Source organism: Macaca fascicularis, chromosome 9 (assembly GCF_037993035.2).
Source record: "Macaca fascicularis isolate 582-1 chromosome 9, T2T-MFA8v1.1".
NCBI lineage: Eukaryota > Metazoa > Chordata > Mammalia > Primates > Cercopithecidae > Macaca > Macaca fascicularis.
This window is the reverse complement of record NC_088383.1, coordinates 131,551,941-131,571,934: the sequence shown is the minus strand read 5'-3', so window position 1 is coordinate 131,571,934 and position 19,994 is coordinate 131,551,941. Positions and strand designations below refer to the sequence as shown.

Below are 19,994 nucleotides of genomic sequence, written 5' to 3'. Positions count from 1 at the left end.
ATTCACGATTGCTTCAAATAGAATAAAATAGCTAGGAATCAAACTTACAAGGATGTGAAGGACCTCTTCAAGGAAAACTAGAAACCACTGCTCAATGAAATAAAAGAGGACACAAACAAAGGAAGAACATTCCATGCTCACGGATAGGAAGAATCAATATTGTGAAAATGGCCATACTGCCCAAGGTAATTTATAGATTCAGTGCCATCCCCATTAAGCTACCAATGACTTTCTTCACAGAATTGGAAAAACGACTTTAAAATTCATATGGAACCAAAAAAGAGCCCACATTGCCAAGACAATCCTAAGCCAAAAGAACAAAGCTGGAAGCATCACGCTACCTGACTTCAAACTATACTACAAGGCTACAGTAACCAAAACAGCATGGTACTTGTACCAAAACAGAGATATAGACCAATGGAACAGAACAGAGCCCTCAGAAATAATACCACACATCAACAATCATCTGATCTTTGACAAACCCGACGGAAACAAGAAATGGGGAAAGGATTCCCTATTTAATAAATGATGCTGGGAAAACTGGCTAGCCATATTTAGAAAGCTGAAACTGGATCCCTTCCTTACACCTTATACGAAAAGTAATTCAAGATGGATTAGAGACTTAAATGTTAGACCTAAAACCATAAAAACCCTAGAAGAAAACCTAGGCAATACCATTCAGGACATAGGCATGGACAAGGACTTCATGTCTAAAACACCAAAAGCAATGGCAACAAAAGCCAAATTTGACAAATGGGATCTAATTAAACTAAAGAGCTTCTGCACAGCAAAAGAAACTACCATCAGAGTGAACAGGCAACCTACAGAATGGGAGAAAATTTTTGCAATCTACTCATCTGACAAAGGGCTAATATCCAGAACCTACAAAGAAGGCAAACAAATTTACAAGAAAAAAACAAACAACCCCATCAAAAAGTGGGTGAAAGATATGAACAGATACTTCTCAAAAGAAGACATTTATGTAGCCAACAGACACATGAAAAAATGCTCATCATCACTTACCATCAGAGAAATGCAAATCAAAACCACAATGAGATACCATCTCACACCAGTTAGAATGGCAATCATTAAAAAGTCAGGAAACAACAGGTGCTGGAGAGGATGTGGAGAAATAGGAACACTTTTACACTGTTGGTGGGACTGTAAACTAGTTCAACCATTGTGGAAGACAGTGTGGCTATTCCTCAGGGATCTAGAACTAGAAATACCATTTGACCCAGCCATGCCATTACTGGGTTTATAACCAAAGGAGTACAAATCATGCTGCTATAAAGACACATGCACACATGTTTACTGCAGCACTATTCACAATAGCAAAGACTTGGAACCAAATGTCCATCAATGATAGAGTGGATAAAGAAAATGTAGCACATATACACCATGGAATACTATGCAGCCATAAGAAAGGATGAGTTCATGTCCTTTGTAGGGACATGAATGCAGCTGGAAACTATCATTCTCAGCAAACTATCGCAGGAACAGAAAACCAAACACCACATGTTCTAACTCATAGGTGGGAATCGAACAATGAGAACACTTGAACACAGGAAGGGGAACATCACACAATGGGGCCTGTCGTGGGGTGGGGGCAGAGGGGAGGGATAGCATTAGGAGATAGATCTAATGTAAATGACGAGTTAATGGGTGCAGCACACCAATATAGCACATGTATACATATGTAACAAACCTGCATGTTATGCACATGTACCCTAGAACTTAAAGCATAATAAAAAACTTAAAAATAAAATAAAAAAAGAAACCAGAAACCGGAACATTCTTTCAACAAAGATAGTGAACTAGGGAACATCTGTACCAGAACATCCCCACCTCATTTCTGACATGCCATCCCTGCTCCCACACTCAAGGACAAGCTGACAGATGTGCCTGAGAGAGCCTTCCATTCAACACTCTGTCATTTAAACACAGTCTACATGACACCATGCAATTCCCACTGCCAGGCCCCAAGTATCCTGCTTAATCCCATGGCAGTCAAACTCATCCAGCTCAGAAACTCAGAGCTCCAGAGTCTTGACAAGGCTCATCCACCGCATGGAACAGAACATTGAAGTTGTTCCTGGTTCTGCTGTCCACACATTTTGAATAGAACTTTCTGCACATATTGAGACCAATTTGTAGTCTTCCAAGAATCAACCACATAGCTATAGATTACTCCAGCTGCCATTGTAGGAATGGTGGTACATTGTCTGAAGGGAGAAGCTTCCACTTGTTTGTTTTCCAGGAAATGGAGATAGGCTGGTCTCTACCACTGGGGATCAGTGTCCAACATAGCTAAGCCATCAGAATGGCCCAACCAGAAGCCACAAAGAGATCTGTCAAGGTATTTCCCAAAGATCTAAGCATTTTCCAAGAGTTCTGGTGCCTTTCCATTTGGACTTAGTCACTGCCACAAATCTCATGAAGGTGAGAAATGTACCTGCTGATGAAGAGCTTGAACATAAAAATAGGCAAGGTATCATCAAGCCAGCCCATATCTACCAAGTAGGCTACTCCAATGATGCTGGGAGAGAAGCCTAAGAGGAGGAGCACTACGGGAAGAGAACCTAAGCAAACATTCATTGAAGACTTACTGTGTCTTCATAATTTCTTGAAGATAATACCGTTTTACTATTTATATATGTTATCACTTTTAACCCTCCCATAAACCCTGTCATCTGCACTTATAGATGAGAAACTGAGGCACAGATGTTTACAGAGTAGGCAAGGACACACAGATTGTAACATCCCTGTCCACCATTTTCCCGTGTACTGCCTCCTGCAAAACCACTGTCTGCTACCAACCCACTCCTTGTGGTTCTAGCTGATGCAAGGAAGGTGGTCCATGCCAACCTACTTTCCATAGCCCACCAGAGGTGGGTCTTCAATGGGAAGTCACCCAGCAGCCTTGACCAAAGCTCCACATTGCTTTACTATTGACTTTGCAGCACCATTCAAGATAAGACCATTTTGATCCTCACAGTTTTCATCTTTAAGGAGGTGGTAAGCCCTTCCCCTTCATCCACCACAAGCACACAGCTTATCTCACACTCTCAGGCACTATCTTTTCTGCCCTATAGTCTGCCTCTGTCTCAGCACGGTTTAAGGATTTTGTGGATGGGAGCCTCATGTGAGCCCTTGCCATGGAGTCTCATTGTCCCCAAGTGAATGGGGACAGCCCGAGGGGATAGTGAGGAGGTAGAGGATGCCACAAAGTGGATGTAGTGGTGGATTGTTCATTGCTTAATGTGTCGGTTCGAGACACGACCAAGAATGAGCTCCCCAGAGATTTCCTCATTGATTATATCTGCAGACTTGCCCCTGCCCTCTCCCTCCAGATTTAGACAAGGACTTAGAAAGCAAATAAGAACCAAGACTGACCACAGCTGCGCACACACCCGCTCTTCACCCCTTTATCCCCAAAGACCAATATTTTCCCGCCACCAAAGGCAAGCACCACTTTCAAAACTTCACTGATCAGCAGTCTTTTTCCCTAGAGCTTCAGCAAGTGTATCAAGAACGCAGACAGAGAAATGGGACCTCAGGAGAACCTCCCATCAGAGCATCACCCTGACTAGATACACATTAGGGTAACTGAGCAGGGAGGAGAGTATATGTTTGCTGGGGGACAGTGGCCTCAGTCAACCTAAGTCCATGTCTGTTTCTTTCAAGTTCCTAACAATAGTGCCTGGGGTAAGAGGCAAATACTCTCCTTCCCCACTCTGCCTGGCTACTCCTGCACCTGCTCCCGACCTCAGCTCCCTGTGACTTCCTCAGGGTTGCTCTCCCAGATGGGCTGCTCACACCTCTCCTGCCATGCACCTCTGGCTCCAGCACTTTTTACACTTTGTCATTGTGCCTGTGTGATCAGTTGATGCGTCATCCCTGAAGGCAGGGAACGTGTTCCCAAGCTGTGGGCTGTCCTGCTTAGAAGGCTCCTAGGAGGACTGGGGTTCGCCAGATGAGGTGGCAAGGATGTCGAGGCCATTTTGAGAAGTCAATGTTAAAGGTTCAGTGTTACCAATCTGCTCATGAAAAAGTCTTTAATATCAACAAGTCAAACTTACGATGTAGCCAAGAACTGTTTGGGAAAATGTTAAAAATTTAAATTCACTTGACAATAAATAAAAGTAGGCAGCACTTAAAGGACACACACACACACACATACACACACCCCTTCTGTCACTTTCTTTGTAAATTCTGAGCAAAGTAGTGCTTCCAAAATTACATTGCAGACACCAAAGTTTAATTCAGTATTGGGCCATGCAGGATGGTTTCTCAAAGTGTGGTCTGCAAACCATCCTCGTGTAGTTCTATAAAACTGAGGATTCTTGAGCCTCAACTCAGGCCCTCCAAATCAGGGTCTCTGGAGGGAGGAATTCCAAGGACCTATTCGAACAAATACTCTAGTTGATTCTGACGTGCACTGAAGTTTAAGGCAGAGACAAAATAACATTGAAAAAGAACACAATTTATAATCCATTTATGCTATACTGAAAGAAGTTTCTATTGCCTTTGCATTTCAAGAAGGGACACAAATCAAAGTTTTATTCAGTCCTTATACCATTCATTAAAGTTCAGTGCAGCAGTGTTTATTCTTAAGATATAAATAACTATATAGGATTTTTTAAAATCATAGACTAATACAGGATATTCTTTTCAAAGTACTTACTGGGTATTGTGAGATGAGATGATTCAGAAGCTGAAAAGAAATAAAAGAAAAATCAGACACATGTGTTTCACCCACAGGAATCCTGACCAAAACACCCACCTTCAAACCAATACAGTGGGCTGTGAACTAGAGTTATAGAGGCTACACATAAATCACCATCAACAGATCTATAGTCTGTTTTTGAAATGTAATTCAAATTGATAACAATTTCCTGAGTCTTTAGCATATACAAGGCGAAATACTAAACCAGCCCCAGGAAATGTGGCGATTAAAAAAAAAGGGCTCTCAATATCTTAAAAATAAGTTTAATGAAACACTGGGTAATAACTTGTACATTTGCTCCTGTATATTTCCTGCTGAAGATACTTTGTTATTTTACTAAAATACAATCAACCCTTCATCACAGTGGAAAAGCAGATTAGGCTTGTGCACAAATGTGGGACTCGTTGCTTTTCTTATTTCTTTGAAAAAATTAGCCCATCCAGCTTGTATTTATAGGCCTGAGGAGTTAAGTTTGAGAGCTTTGAATTAATTTGCTAGCTTTCAATGAACTGAATGAAATTGCTAAAAGTGCAGATTAGCAATTACTTGGTCATTTAATTCTAAAAAGTCAAGTGATGTGTTGACAGAGACCACAGGCGATGAAAATGCCTTTTCTTTCCCATAAAATGACAGAGATAATCATTTATTGAGACTTCCTACCTTTCATAAGGTTACTGGGAGAATTAAAGGGGACAATGCAGATGAAATTCTCATCCTACTAACTGGCACAAAGTCAGCACACCGCAAGGGTTAGGTACTATAGTAATATCAATGATAATGATGACTGATTGTACAATTTCTACCACTCAGTGTTTTAAGCATCTCACCTGTATTATCTCATTTTGTCTTTATGGCAACTCACGATGGTGGGGTTTTTCCTCTTGGCTTATAGAGATGTAAACTGAAGCACTTAGAGTTAAAATAAGTTACCCAAGATATTAGTATTATTTCCATTTTCCTTTTGGAGAAACCGAAGTTTAGGGAGGAATAGGTATAATGACTATTATTACTTTGCCCTGTGCTACACATTTGCATTATCTCTTGAAGGCCCAACTGAGCAGATGACACCAGCGTCTTCATTGTGGCCACAATTATGGGAGAGCCAGCCATTGTGGGGGCAGCTCCGCAGGTAAGACTCATATCCTGAGCAGCGTATGTCATCCAGGACAATCGGCCCTGAGCCTTGGCCAAAACCAGCCACTTCCCGGGGCTGACACAGCCGAGCTGCCTGCAGACCACGTTGGCATCATTGATGTCCCAGAAGTCATCACACATGGTGCCCCAGGAACCATGGCACCTGACCTCCACCCAGCCCTTACACCGGTCACCTCCATTCACCAGCCTCAGGGTCAAATCTAGAGGGAGATACAGAGACTTCACTTCTCTGTCCCTTGCCCTACACTGTAAGCAAGGACCCCAAAAAGAACTGACGATCCGAAACCCAGATTTCTCAGTGTGTTTTCCTGTTTGAACTTAAGCTCAACTTTCCTGACCCTTCAGTAGAGTTTGGCCAACCTTGCGTCTTGAGGGGGCCTGCGTGGCATCATCAGTTTCGAGTTCTACTGTGCCTCTGGCCTGACCTTTCAAGTAAGGTTCCAATTATGAAGAACCTGTCCTGCCCACGGCAACTCCTTTTCTCGCCAATGGAAGTGCCCCACGTGAGCCCAGCACTGTGATGGGAATTACTCCAGATGGGCTCCCTTCAGAAAACAAAATAGCCCTCCAGGTATCACTGGGAGAGCTAGGCTTGCTTCTAAGGTGCCTGTAACCCTGCGCTTCACACTTCCACACTCCTGTCACCTCTTCTCCCCACTCCCTCATGCCCCAAGGTGCCAATCTTGAAAGTTTAGTCATGGCAGATGATTTTGGGCATCTGCTAACACGGGAACCTCAGATCATGTACAAGAGCTTCACACGTATCATCTTAGCTCATTCTCAACACAACTCCATGGAGAGACTGAGGCTCAAGAAGGTCACCCACTTGCTCGTCAACTGACTCGCAAGTGACAGAGCAGGACATGTCCTCAAGCTATTGCTCTTAACCATTTCACGCTTCTGCCTTCTGCTATATATTTTTTAACATTTGAAACATTTGACCCAACTCATGGCCTATGCTTTTGTACAAACAGGTGCTCACATACACACACAGGACTATAATAAGATGAGGAAATACTGAGTGGAGGCAGTTATCATTTGAAGTATTAACTAGGGTAGAGGTTTCAAGATGTGTTGCAAATTCTAGAAAAGAAAAAAAAAAATAAGGGATTATATCCAAAGGTCCTCAGTTAGATGCTGCTGTACTCATGCGCCTCTGCTGCCCTGGTGACTGGGTACAATCCCCCGGACACCCAGTGGGGCAGCCTGGGGGCAGAGATCAGAGGCAGGAGGTATGCATAGGCAGGGGGGGGCATGGAGGCCCAGGACCTGTCAGCTGGAAGGAGGAAGGGGCTGAAGGGCCCAACATTGGTGACCCCATTAAAGGAGGTTCTCCCTGCCCTATGTCTAAAACCTAGCAGCAGTTGGATGCAGTGGCTCACATGTGTAATCTTAGCACTTCGGGAGGCCAAGGCAGGAGGATTGCTTGAGCCTAGGAGTTGCAGACCAGCCTGGGCAACATGGCGAGAACTTGTCTCTACAAAAGTTAAATAAAATAAAATAAAATAGCCAGGCATAGTGGTGTGCACCTGTGGTCCCAGCTACTCCAGAGGCTGAGGGAGGAGAAAGGCTTGAACCTGGGAGGTCGAGGCTATGGTAAGCCATGTCTAGGCCACTGCACCCCATCTCTGGCAACAGAACAAGACCCTGTCTCAAATATAAATAAATATATATATATATATATATATATATCAGAAAAAGACATATATTTGAGATGTACACATATATGTCTATATATGTATTTTCTTTTAAAACAAAACCCAGCAGGATTTTCTGCAGCAGACCCTCCTGATTCCTTGGGGGTAGTCTTGGGCAGCCCCACTCCCCAGCCCCAGAGCTTAGATATAGCATTACCAGTCATCACCCGAGTCTCCTGAAAACCAGTTTCTGTGGCGTGTCTCACGCTTACTGCTGCTGAAATTGCAAAGCAAAAAGGCCAAATGAGAGGTCAGCTGAAAACAAGAGTTAGATCTGACACCCTTCTTAATTCAAGCAGGAGAGGGAGGCAACACTACATTTTAGTTTGGGGGTTCACTGGATTTGTCACTTGTTAATTAAGTCACTCAGTGAATATGGAATAATCTCTGACTGCTCCATGAAGCATTAAATGTCAGGGAGAAAAGAAGGAATTTGTCCTAAAAGGTAAGACTCAGCCCTCCGGAGCTCACAGGCCACTTGGGCAGACACAGTTTGGTGCCTGATAACTTGGGTTTTGGCCTAAGTGGGGCCCAGAGTAGAGGAGAAGTAGAAACATCAGAGGGAGCAATTCACGGGGCCCCTCTGAGCAGGAACTACCCAGAGAAGTGGATATTTCACGTAGGTATGGAAGGAGATATAGACATGTGTCAAGAGAAAATGGGGTAAAAATAGGATTGTCAGATAAAATACAGGACGTCCAGTTAAACTTGAATGTCAGATAAACAAGAAATACTTTTTAAATGTAAGTACGTCCCAAATATTGCATGGGACAAACTTATACAAAAAAAAATTATTTTGTATCCAAAATTCACATTTAAATGGGTGTCCTGTATTTTTATTTGAGGAATCTGTTAACTCTGGATGAAAGGTACCCCAGAGGCGGCAGTAGGCAGGAAGCTCTCTTCACCGACCTTTAGCTAAACCCCAGCCAGGTCAACTGAAGCCCTTCAACCTCTGTAACCTGCTGGGCACTAGTGTGGGTGGGCCAAGCACATTTGGCACACCTGGCAGTTTCCACTCCAACCAACTGCAATGCGTGGTCATCTAGAGTCAGATGTGAGTCCCAAACGTACTTGTGCCAGTGGTACTTGGCATGAAATTAAATTAAATATTAAATACATTAATGAAATATGAGTACAAAAAGAAAGATGTCTTTCTATAAAGATAAGGCAGAATGCTTTTTAGCAACTTAGTTTATTCAGTAGAAGAAAGAAAATAAAAATAAGTAGAAGAAAGGTAAATAAAACAATAGAACTTTTGCACTTTTATTTGCTTTGCAAATGTTTTTAATGCCAGGTTCCTCTTTAGAGAAACTAAAATTAGAAATAATAGATGATGCATAATGGGTGTGGTTTATGCCAGAAAAGCATTGCAGAACTACTGAAGATCCCTGCAGAGAGAAATGCCTACATCAACAAATTAGGGAATCAATGTATGGATTACATGTTTTAAGTTAAAACGAAACATCTAAAGTGTGTAGATCCTATTTTCTGATTTCCCGTTTTAAACAGCTTTTTTGAATAACCCATCAACTACCTGTCTCAGTTACATTAGAGAAGAGTTCTTCTTAGGCCAGGCACAGTGGCTCATGCCTGTAATCCCAGCACTTTGGGAGGCCGAGGCAGGTGGATCACGAGGTCAAGAGATCGAGACCTTCCTGGCTAACATGGTGAAACCCCGTCTTTACTAAACAACACAAAAAATTAGCTGGGCGTGGTGGTGGGTGCCTGTAGTCCCAATTTCTTGGGAGGCTGAGGCAGGAGAATGGCGTGAACCCCGGAACCAGAGCTTGCAGTGAGCCGAGATTGCGCACCACGGCACTCCAGCCTGGGCGACAGAGCAAGACTCCGTCTCAAAAAAAAAAAAAAGAAAAGAGTTCTTCTTGAGAAATGATTCTCAAAGTGGGTTCCATGAAGCATCAGGCAGCACCTGGGGACTTGATGAAAATGTAAAGTCTTAGCCTCGCCCAGACTTACAAAGTCAGGAACTTCAGAGGTGGCACTCAACGCTGTTTTCAGAAGCACTCCCATGATTCTAACACACACTAAGCTTGAAAAATGCTGTTCTACAGCATGTGTAAAGGGAACGGTAGCAGCAATGTTATTAGTGTGGTAAGGAAGAATTCATTTACAACCACATACTGAGCTGTGGCTATAATAGATGCTCTTCCACCTGGCGGGGAGAATATTGAGATTATACGACGCCTCCACTGCCCTTTGGAATTAGGCTCTAGTGAGTGAAACGTACAGATAAGCAATTAGTAGCTGCAGCAAACATGCAGGTAAGCAAGTAGAGCATAGCAAACTAAGGGCTCCAATGGACGGATGTTCAGGAGGACAGCAGAAGGTCACATGTGATTGACCCTCAAGTCAATCACTGAGCTATACCAGGCAGGATGGGCAGAGGAAAGCCAGGCAAAGGGGAAGGTCCAGGTTAAAATTAGCACTAAGGAGGCAGAGACACTATGAACGAACTACTCCTTCGAAACAACCTCCTAAGAATTAAGCTACAAACTACAAAACTTCTTGAGCGCCTCATGGCAGACAGAGAAGAACCAGGTTTCTGGATGGCGACACTGAGCATAGAAATGTTGATCATTCAAAACTAATTCATAGGTTTCATATAATTTTTATCAAAGGGTTTTTCTTTGTTTGACTAGTTCTTTCAGAAAATAATTCTAAAGTTCACCAGGACAAATGAATAGGCTAAAAATAACTGATACATTCTTGAAAAATAAAAAATACTGACAGGGCAGGGTGTTAGGAGGATGGAAATGGGATGGGAGAACCTGAGTTCCCCATGGACTTGGGAGGCAGGTGACCGGGGTTCAAGTTCTAGACCCGCCCTGTATTTTTTCTCTGAACACAGACAAGCCATGCGACCTCCTCAGTCTTCGTTTCCTCATTTGTAAAAGGGTGATTATGCTACTTCATAACGTTATTGTGAAGACAAAATCAGAAAACATAAGTGTTTAGTACAGTGTTTGCCACGTAGTCAGTGTTCAAAAACATTTGCTCAAAATTAGTAAAATAAAGTGAGATAAACTAAACTAAAGCTATAAAAATTAAAATATAGAAAAAACCTAAGTCAGATATAACTCACACCAGAAAGTAAAATAATTTTCAGAACTCAAGAACTATTTTTTAAAGGCACAAAAATAAGAAACTAGTTACATTTTTATCTGATTCCTGTTAGAAATTTCTAGATTTAAAATCAATAGAAGAAATCAGCTGGGTGTGGTGGCTCATGCCTGTAATCCCAGCACTTTGGGAGGCTGGGGTAGGTGGATCACCTGAGCTCAGGAGTTCGAGACCAGCCTAGCCAACATGGTGAAACACTATCTCTACTAAAAATACAAAAATTAGCCAGGTGTGGTGGTGGGCGCCTGTGGTCCCAGCTACGCGGGAGGCTGAGATAGGAGAATTGCTTGAACCCGGGAGGCAGAGGTTGCAGTGAGCGATGATCACACCACTGCTCTCCAGCCTGGGCAACAGAGCAAGACTCCATCTCAAAAAAAAAAAAAAAAAATCAATTGCAGAAATCACAAAGGAAAACAGCAGTATATTTAATTACATAAAAATATAAAATATGTGTGCAGAAAAAAATCAAGATTAAAAGGCAAACTACAAACTGGGAAAATATTTGTCATCAATATAATGGCAAAGTATAAGTATCCCAAATATATAGAGTTTATATAAATCAATAAAGAAAACACTAACTTTCCCCAAAATTGGACAAAATACATAAGCAATTCAAAGAAAAGGAGTACAGATGGCTTAAAAATGTTCACTCTCACTGTAGAATAAGAAATGCAAACTTAAATGACTCTATGGCATTTTTTCATCCAGCAGTTCAGCCAAGATTTTTGAACAGTAACTTCAGAGCTGGTGAAAGTGCAGGAATTGCTACTCTTGTTTTTTCCTGGTAGAAGTAAGAATCACTTCTGGAAAATGATTTATTATTATTATTATTATTATTTTAATTTTTTTTTTTTTTGAGACAGAGTCTCACTCTGTCACCCAGGCTGGAGTGCAGTGGCACAGTCGCAGCTCACTGCAACCTCCGCCTCCTGAGTTCAAGTAATTCTCATGCTAACAAACAAACACGGGTACCTTCCTACTGAGTTTACTCCAGGCTTTATCTGGATTTCACCAGTTTTTCCTTTTCTGTTCCAGGATCCAATTCAAGAGTTCACATTACTTTTAGGAAGCTGCTTTTGGATAAAACATGAGGAAAATGTCTAGAGTAGCAACACTAAATGGTTCTGAGGCTCTGTCCATGTGCCAGACACTGCATGGGTTGGAACATAACCCCCATTTATAAATGAGTAAACTGAGACTCGCAGAGGCTCCACAGCGGGCAAGTGGCAGAGGAGGGGCATTGCTGGGGCCAGCCAGTGGGTACCACAGCCCTTCCTGCCCAGCACAAACCTGGGCATTCTCAAGAGTTTGTGTGAAGACCAAAGCTGACAGGTGCTTGCCACCTTGGTACTTCCAGCGCAAAGCTCTGTGACCAGGCTCCAAGCACTGAGTAAGACGCCACGGTTCAGTTCATCACCTCAGCTCCCTGCAAGGATCAGCAAGGGCCAGTGGGCCAGAGGGCCAGAGCTATCATCTGAATGCTAATGAATTCGATCCAGATTCAAGCCCTAACACAGCCACTCACCAGTGCTGTCTTTGGACAAGTCAATAACCTTTCTGAGCCTCAGTTCCCCCACCTGAAATGTGGAAATAATTGTTCCTAACTTCAGGAATGTTAGCAAATTTAAATAAAAGAATACGGGTCCATTTCAGAGAGCATGAATTCCCACCTCTGAACGGCAAACACAGGCCTGCTTGCACATGTGTGCGTGTCTGTCCATATGCATGCACATAACATCATGGGCAAACTACAAATTTCCTCAATCCAACAGCACTGCTGCCTGTTGTTCCTTTGTGGATAAAGACAGGGCAATTCACTCCATCTGCAGTGGCTGACACGAATTCCATGTCATGGTTCAGAGACAATCTGGAGGGTGAACTCGGTACTGACAAGAGCTGGGGCTGAGGACGCAGCCTCCCAGTTTCAGATGCTTCTGATGGAGGCAGGATGAGGATGCCCAGTCTCCACTCCCCTGAGGTCCTGGGTCTGGTGACCCCCAGCCCCTCCACACGCTCATCACAGGGCGTGGGCCTGCTCCCTACCACCCGGGTGTGAGGGCTGGATTTTGGGGTGCTGCTTTCATGAAAGCAACCTCCCAAATGAACCTTAATCTTCAAAGCTTCCCCCACTGAGCCTAGGGGGAGAGTGAGAGTTCTGGAAGTTATCTGAAAATTAGGTGGTTTTTACCCTGTCTCCTGAAATTCATAAATCTAGCAAAAGGTGACACAAAAGAAAAAAAAATGGCAGTAGGAAATATAGAAGAAGGAAGAAAGAAATGAATAAAGAGAGGAAGAGAAAGCAAAAGGGAGGGAAGAAAGGTAGGAAGATAGAAACAAAGGGAGAGAGAGAGAAATAGGGAGGAAAGGTGATAAGAGCTGCCTGATAGATGAGGAGAAAGAGCGAGAGAGAAAAAGAGAGAGGGAGGGAAGGTGGTAATAGCTGCCTGATAGATGAAGAGAAACAGAGAGAGAGAGATAGAGACAGAGAGAGAGAGAGAGAGAGAGAGAGAGAGAGAGAAGGAAGGTGATAATAGTTGCCCAATAGTTGAAGAGAGAGACAGAGAGAAAGGTGATAACATCTCCCCAATAAAGAGAAAGAGAGATGGAGAGAGAAACAGAGAGGAGGGAGGAAGGAGGAAGGAAAAGTAATAACTGCCTGATAGATGAGAGAGACAGGAAGATACGGTGAGGGGGGCAGGGACAGAAAGGCAGACACAGAAACAGAGGGAGAAGGAGAGAGAAAAGGTGATAGCTGCCCAAAAGATGGGAAAGAGAGAAAGATACGGAAAGAGAGAAACAGAGAGGCAGACAGAAACAGGGAGAGAGAGGGGAGAGAAAAGGTGATAATAACTACACAATAGATAAGAGAGAAAGATACAGAGAGAGAGACAGACAGAGGCATAGAGAGAGGAAGAGAGAGAGACAGAATAGGGAAACTGAGAATCACTTGTTCCCCTAGTATCTCTGCAAAATGCCATTGAGATTCAGCAATCAGCACACTCTGCCGATGGCTCTCTCACGTTTATCATCTGACTCTAAGAACATACAGCTATGCTTGAGTGACTGGGCTTCAAGTGTTTGTTTAAAGCTGTGCATGACAGACAAACTTGGAATTCCAAGACAAACTTGGAATCTTAATGATTTTGTCTGTGCTCAATTACTTGACCTGATTTTGCTCGGCAAATATTAGCCATCAAGCCAGACACACCTGTAGAAAGAAGCCGCATAAAGGGCATTTACAGTGGGAATCCTTTCTGTCCATTTTCATAGCACACAAATTGTGTGTTTAACCAATTGCTGCAAAGTTTGAGGGCCTCTTTAATAATACACATCCACCTTTCCTGAACTTCAGGGATTTTTCTAAGACCAATCAATCATTCCTTTAGTTGAATGACTTACTGAAAACATTGACATAATGACTGGCTTTTTCTAACTACAACCATTTATATTTCTCAGCCAGAAACAAAACAAAAAAGAGCCATTCCTCCCAAATACCTGCAAACAATTAGAATTATCAGCAAAGGGCTACCCACTCTTTGATATAAAACTTCCCTTGAAATGGAAACCAGTATATATAATTTGCCATGATTGAGTCTGCAAGAGAGAAATTAATGAATATAATAATTAAACGTAATACCTGTAGATAGAACTTGTCCCCATAATAGACATATTTCAAGGATGACCGTGGAGATCCCCATTTTGCTGGGTTCTTAATTGAATAGAAAATCCTTGACATTTATAGGTACCTAGCTAAAAGGAGGTGTGTCCTCTAGGGTGGCATATTTCCACTGCTGCTATAAATCAATATAAGGAAGTGAGGGCTTTTGCTAACGGTCAATGGCTAATCTGTGGGAAAAACTTAGGTGTGTTTGATTGATTGCCATATGAACAATCTGGCTGTTGCCCAACTGCAAATGCACTGACATAAGTGAACAATTTCCAACTTCCTTCTAGGTGAACCTCGAAGACTCCTAAGTGTTTCCTGAATATGGGCTTGATTTTAATCTTGGGGAGTTCAAATTAACCTGTGGGAAGTTTGCCCCAAGGTTTGGAGCAGAACAGGATGTGGGCTGCTGAGCAAATACAAGACACAGTGCCAAGGGGGAAAGAATCTCTTTGGGATGGTTTTTCCTGGCAGGACATTCTCTCATCAGCCCCTGTGCAGTGCAAGTAACCTCACCTTGGAAGAATGAGGATGACATGAGTGTGGATGTGATCAGAGAGCAGAAGGCATGAGGGATGATTCCATGGAGACCATGAGTCCATAATAACTTTGGCCACAGTCTTCTGGGTCTCACACTAATTCCACAACAGGAGCTGAGAAACACATGACCTCAAACTGAACCACCTCCAACCATTTCCACGGCTTTGATTTCTTATACTTGACATGCACATTGTATGACCCTCGGAGCTTGGCAAACCTACAAAACCTGCCCCCAACCTCCACCTACACTGCACACAATCCCCCTCATTGAATTTGCTATGTAAATTTCACTTCACTCTTTGGGACCCTCAGAAGTCATCACCAGAGTCTGACAATCCCCACACACACTCTACTGAGAAGGTTGCCTGACATTTATTTTTTGGGAAAGACACTTGATGGCCAGTAACTCTTAGTTAAAGGCAGGCAGTTTTCCAGGACTTGCCTCTGTTTTCCTAGCCTGGATGAGCTGTGCCCTGCTTCTCAGCTGAGAGGCTGAGGCCATCAAATGACACTTGGCTTCTTTGCCATGCACTGCTCATCAGTAGTCTGTGCTGCATTCTAGAAGGGTACCATGAACCCATGTCCTGTGTCAGCCACCAGTCAGAATTTAGGGCTGGCAGTCTGCCTTTGGCTTCATCCAGATGAAAGTTACATTCAATCTTTGATTTCCTTTTTAATCCTACAACTCTTCCTGTTGTTTCCAGGTGCCTCTTCACCCCTTGAGGAGAACAGGAACACAAAATAGGCTGACTGTGTTTCATCCTCCTACTGCCAGATCAGCAACTGATAAGCACTGAGTGATGAGAGAACAGGGTTACTCACCTACCAGGGAATGCCCAAGACCAGACACACGCTGGATTCCTCTTAGAAGGGGATTGTGATCCCTTGGTTCCTGGAGTGTTGGACTGAGAATGATTATGCAGCTGGGTCTGGGATCCTCAGAGTGTCATGATAGATTAGCATTGTCTGCCGTGAGCACAGCAGGGAAAGATGATGGTAAGAATACTCAATACCTGTGAACAGGAAGGGGTAATAAGTGTCCTTCTGAGACAAAAGCAGACTGCCTGGTCTTAGACCGGCCTGGTGACAATTTCAACAGGGGGTAGCAAGTATTAGTACAAGCCACTATGAGAACGTAAAGAAAAGCATCTAAATCAGATGACGGAGGCCATCCCTCAGAGACAGTGGCACCAAACAGTCTTGAAATACCAGCAGGGTCAGCCCAGCAAATGAGAGTGAGAAGACTGGAGGAGGAACAGGAGAGATTCTCCCAGCTGTGCAGGAATGGGGGCGGGGAGCCTTCCCCTCCAGGAAAGCGTGATGTCCCAGCTATGTCTCAGCTTGCCAGGGACACCCTTCTTGAGAATGTGTGGGATTTTCTGAACTGTGCAACCTCCCCGTTTTTGTTGTTTTGACCGCATCCTTTGTCCACGCTGGTTAGCAGAAAAGATCCTAAGACAACAAGGGCTTGTGGGCTTTTTATTCAGGAGACACCAGGAAGAAGGAAACGGTGAAGACTAGCTGTCATTTCAAAGCCAGCCCAGATAGGCATCCCAGGTGGGAAATGGGTGACATCAGTGGAACAAGAAGGATGTGGTGGTCCCGGGCGTGCGGGCAGAAGACAATGGGGTTGAGGGCCACCTGCCAACACTGTGTGGGTCCTCGGGCTTCACCGTCAGGTGCCCCATCTTGTCCCAAGGCCATTTTGTGGCTCCTAAGACACCATTTAGAAAGGTCTTTCTTTGGAGGAAGAGAAGGGTTCCGGGGGGACAACCCCTTCCAGCAGTAGCCCCTCCCAGAGGACCCTCATCTTCCCCTGCCTACTGGTTAGAAGCATCTGCTTAAACAGCATGGGGTGGAAGACCACAACCACAAAGTTCCATTTGATTCATCCCAGAACTGCCATGAAGAACAACAGGAAGTAAGAGAAGCCCATTAAAGCTCAGAGACTCGGCACCCAGGCCCCATTTGCAAAGCACCTTCCCCAGGCACTTTTAAGCGGCTCCCCATAGCACACTCCAGGAGGTCGGACCAAGCCCCTAAATCCCAGCACCAGAAGACTGGTCTTCATGGGGAAGAGCCCCCTACAAGGGTCATATGTGGCTTTTTATTTATTTATTTGAGTCTCGCTCTGTCGCTAGGCTGGAGTGCAGTGGTGCGATCTCAGCTCGCTGCAACCTCCACCTCCCGGGTTCAAGCGATTCTCCTGCCTCAGCCTCCCGAGTAGCTGGAACTACAGGCGGGCATCCCCACACCCAGCTAATTTTTGTATTTTTAGTAGAGACAGTTTCACCATGTTGACCAGGATGGTCTCGATCTCTTGACCTTGTGATCCACCTGCCTCGGCCTCTCAAAGTCCTGGGATTACAGGCGTGAGCCACTGTGCCCGGCCATATATGGCTTTTTTTAAAGCTACAGAATCCTTTCCTAAATTGGAATTCATGGGGAAGCCCCAAAACCTAAAACAGGGCAGTGGAATCTCCTGACTGTGGTGAGGGAGTCCCCTTCCAGGCCCTTCCCCTAGGGCCACCTGCCGTCAGAGCTGAGGATTACATGTGGGTGGCCAAGCCCTCCCTTCATAAGACAGGGCACTGAGAGGCCCAGCAGGGTCCCTGGGGCTTCCAGGCACACATCCCTGCCACGAAGCTGAGCTGGGGTCCCAGGCAGACTTCCTAAAACAGGCCGTTGTTCTCCGTTTTCTAAAGATTCTTTCTACCCACAGACCAGTGCCCCGGGAAGCCAGAGGAAGATGGAGATCAGGAAGGCAGCCCAGGGCCCCTCCCACCTCCCACCTCTGAGGGTTCTCTGATTTCTGAGCCAGGAGCCGGTGACCTGACAGAGAGATGAGGAGGACAGAAGGACGGGAACCTGGTGGGAAGGGTCAGGGCTGTAGCACCTTCCGGCAGCTGCTGATTGCCTTCCAGTCCCTGCAACCCATAATTTGTGTGACCAGGGCTCCCCTTCAGGTGTCAGTCTGACCCCAAACTCTAATTGTACCCTCATTGAGTAGCACACCATAATTGTACCCTCATTGAGTAGCACACCATAATTGTACCCTCATTGAGTAGCACACTGTAATTGCTAGTCATTGTTATCGTTGTAACAATCTTTTGACATTGTGTATCTGATATTTATAATGTCACTCATTTTTGTTGCTCAGAGAGCCGGTCTTCCAAATCAGTTACAAGGGGACCCCTTCCTACCCTCCTTCACCCACTCCCCCTTGCCCCCACCACCCCACACCTCCCTGCTGGGCTTTGAGGACCAAGCTGAGACCCGTTGTCTCCTGCTGCCCCTCTGTAATTCCAGTGCCCCAGGCAGAGCAGGTGCTCGGCAGGCAATGACTTTGTAGGTGGGGATGGTGAGCGGCTCACCCATGCTGTCCAGAGGTCCCCAGAAAGAAGTCTTGTGGTTCAACGGGGGCTGGTGATGAGCCAGTTCTCCTTCACCACTCAGCCTCCAGCTGGGGATGATGAGGTCCAGAGAGGGGAAATGACACGCAGAGCTGAGACTGTGTCCAGGACAGCACTCACAGCAGCTGCTGCCTCCCATCTGAAGCACAGATGAGCTCCACGTTCATCAGGATGCCATCCAACCACAGAATCTTCCAGCAACAAACAGCCCTCTAGGGACCCCGACACACACAAATCCCATTGCATGCCTCCCATCTTGCTCAGAGTAAGGCTCAAAGCCCCCTCATGGTTTGTAAGGCCCTGCATGAGATACCCCTGCCCTTTCTCCCCCTTGCCCACTCTAACCATCATCCAGGCCCAGGGCCTTTGCACTCGCTGCTCCCTCTGCCTGAAGACTTTTTCCCCAAATAGCTGGAGACTCACTCGTTCCCCTCCTCCAGAGTTTTTCTAACATAGCACCTCCTCCATGCAGCCTTACCAACTGCTCCTCCCTAGCACTCCCTAACACTCCCATCCTCTCCCCACAGCACTCCTCACCATCTGGCCTCCTTCTATTTCACTTCTTTATTCTTTTGCCTGTCTGCTCTGACTAAAATGCAAGCTGTACAAGGTGGGATTTTTGTCTGTTTTATCCATTGCTGTATACTCAGAACCTAGAACAATGCTTCACACATAGTAGTAGATGCTCAAGAAATATCTGCATTCAGGCCAGGCACGGTGGCTCACGCCTGTAATCCCAGCACTTTGGGAGGCCAAGGTGGGCAGATCACTTGAGTTTGTGACCAGCCTGGCCAACATGGCGAACCCTGTCTCTACTAAAAATACTAAAAAATTAGCTGGGAGTGTGGCACATGCCTGTGGTCCCAGCTACTCAGGAGGCTGAGACAGAAGAATCGCTTGAACCCAGGAGGCAAGGGTTGCAATGAGCTGAGATCATGGCACTGCACTCCAGCCTAGGCAACAGAGCAAGACTCCATCTCAAAAAGAAAAATATATATATATCTGCAGATTGAATTGACTGGATGAGTGTGGGCAGATCTGGAAGAGGAGGACCAGGCCCCTCTGCACAGATGGTTCAAGTGAGTTCTGTGTTTGCCAAAGGATAATGCTGTTCATTCATCTGCTCATTCAGCAAATACACGCTAATGCCTCCAATGTGCCAGACACTGCTCTAGGGAGTGGGGCTGCAGCCTGATGCCAGATGGACACACTCCCTGTCCTCACAGGGAGGCAAAACAGACAACAGACAAGAAATCAATCAGTAGGGAGAAGGATTTCAGATTGTGGTAAGAATGATGGAGGAAATGAACAATGCAATGGCATAGAAAGTAGCTGTGGTAGGGAGGACGACTTTGGACCGGGCATCACATTAACCTACTAACTGCCCCTGGTATGAGAAATCTGAGGCTCAGAGAGGTTAAGTAACTCGCTGAAAGTCACACACCCAGAAACTGGCAGAACCAGAGCTTAAATCGATGTCTGACCCCAAAACCTGGTATTTTTCCAAAAGATGCTGAATCTTTCCCCTTCCCACCAAAAGACTATGTTTCCATTCAAATGATGGGTTTGAGTCCCCTCCACCAAAGGACGTCTTGCTATTTGGAACCATTCAAAGGAATAGGTGGAGAAGGAAAACTGGCTCTGAGGTCATCAGG

General features: G+C 44.9%; 1 protein-coding gene across 1 annotated transcript in view; it reads right to left on the bottom strand.

Annotated features, from left to right (window-relative positions):
• DMBT1 (deleted in malignant brain tumors 1) overlaps positions 1 to 14,426 on the bottom strand; it is an 88,464-nt gene extending 74,038 nt beyond the window's left edge. Inside the window, exons 1-2 of the mRNA XM_065521562.2 lie at positions 14,360 to 14,426; positions 4,688 to 4,717 (exon numbers count right to left, since the gene is read on the bottom strand). Coding sequence (XP_065377634.1) covers positions 4,688 to 4,717; positions 14,360 to 14,420 — 91 coding nt within the window. The 5' untranslated portion in view covers positions 14,421 to 14,426. The remainder of the gene's footprint in view (positions 1 to 4,687; positions 4,718 to 14,359) is intronic.
• Between the last annotated feature and the right edge of the window lie 5,568 nt (positions 14,427 to 19,994).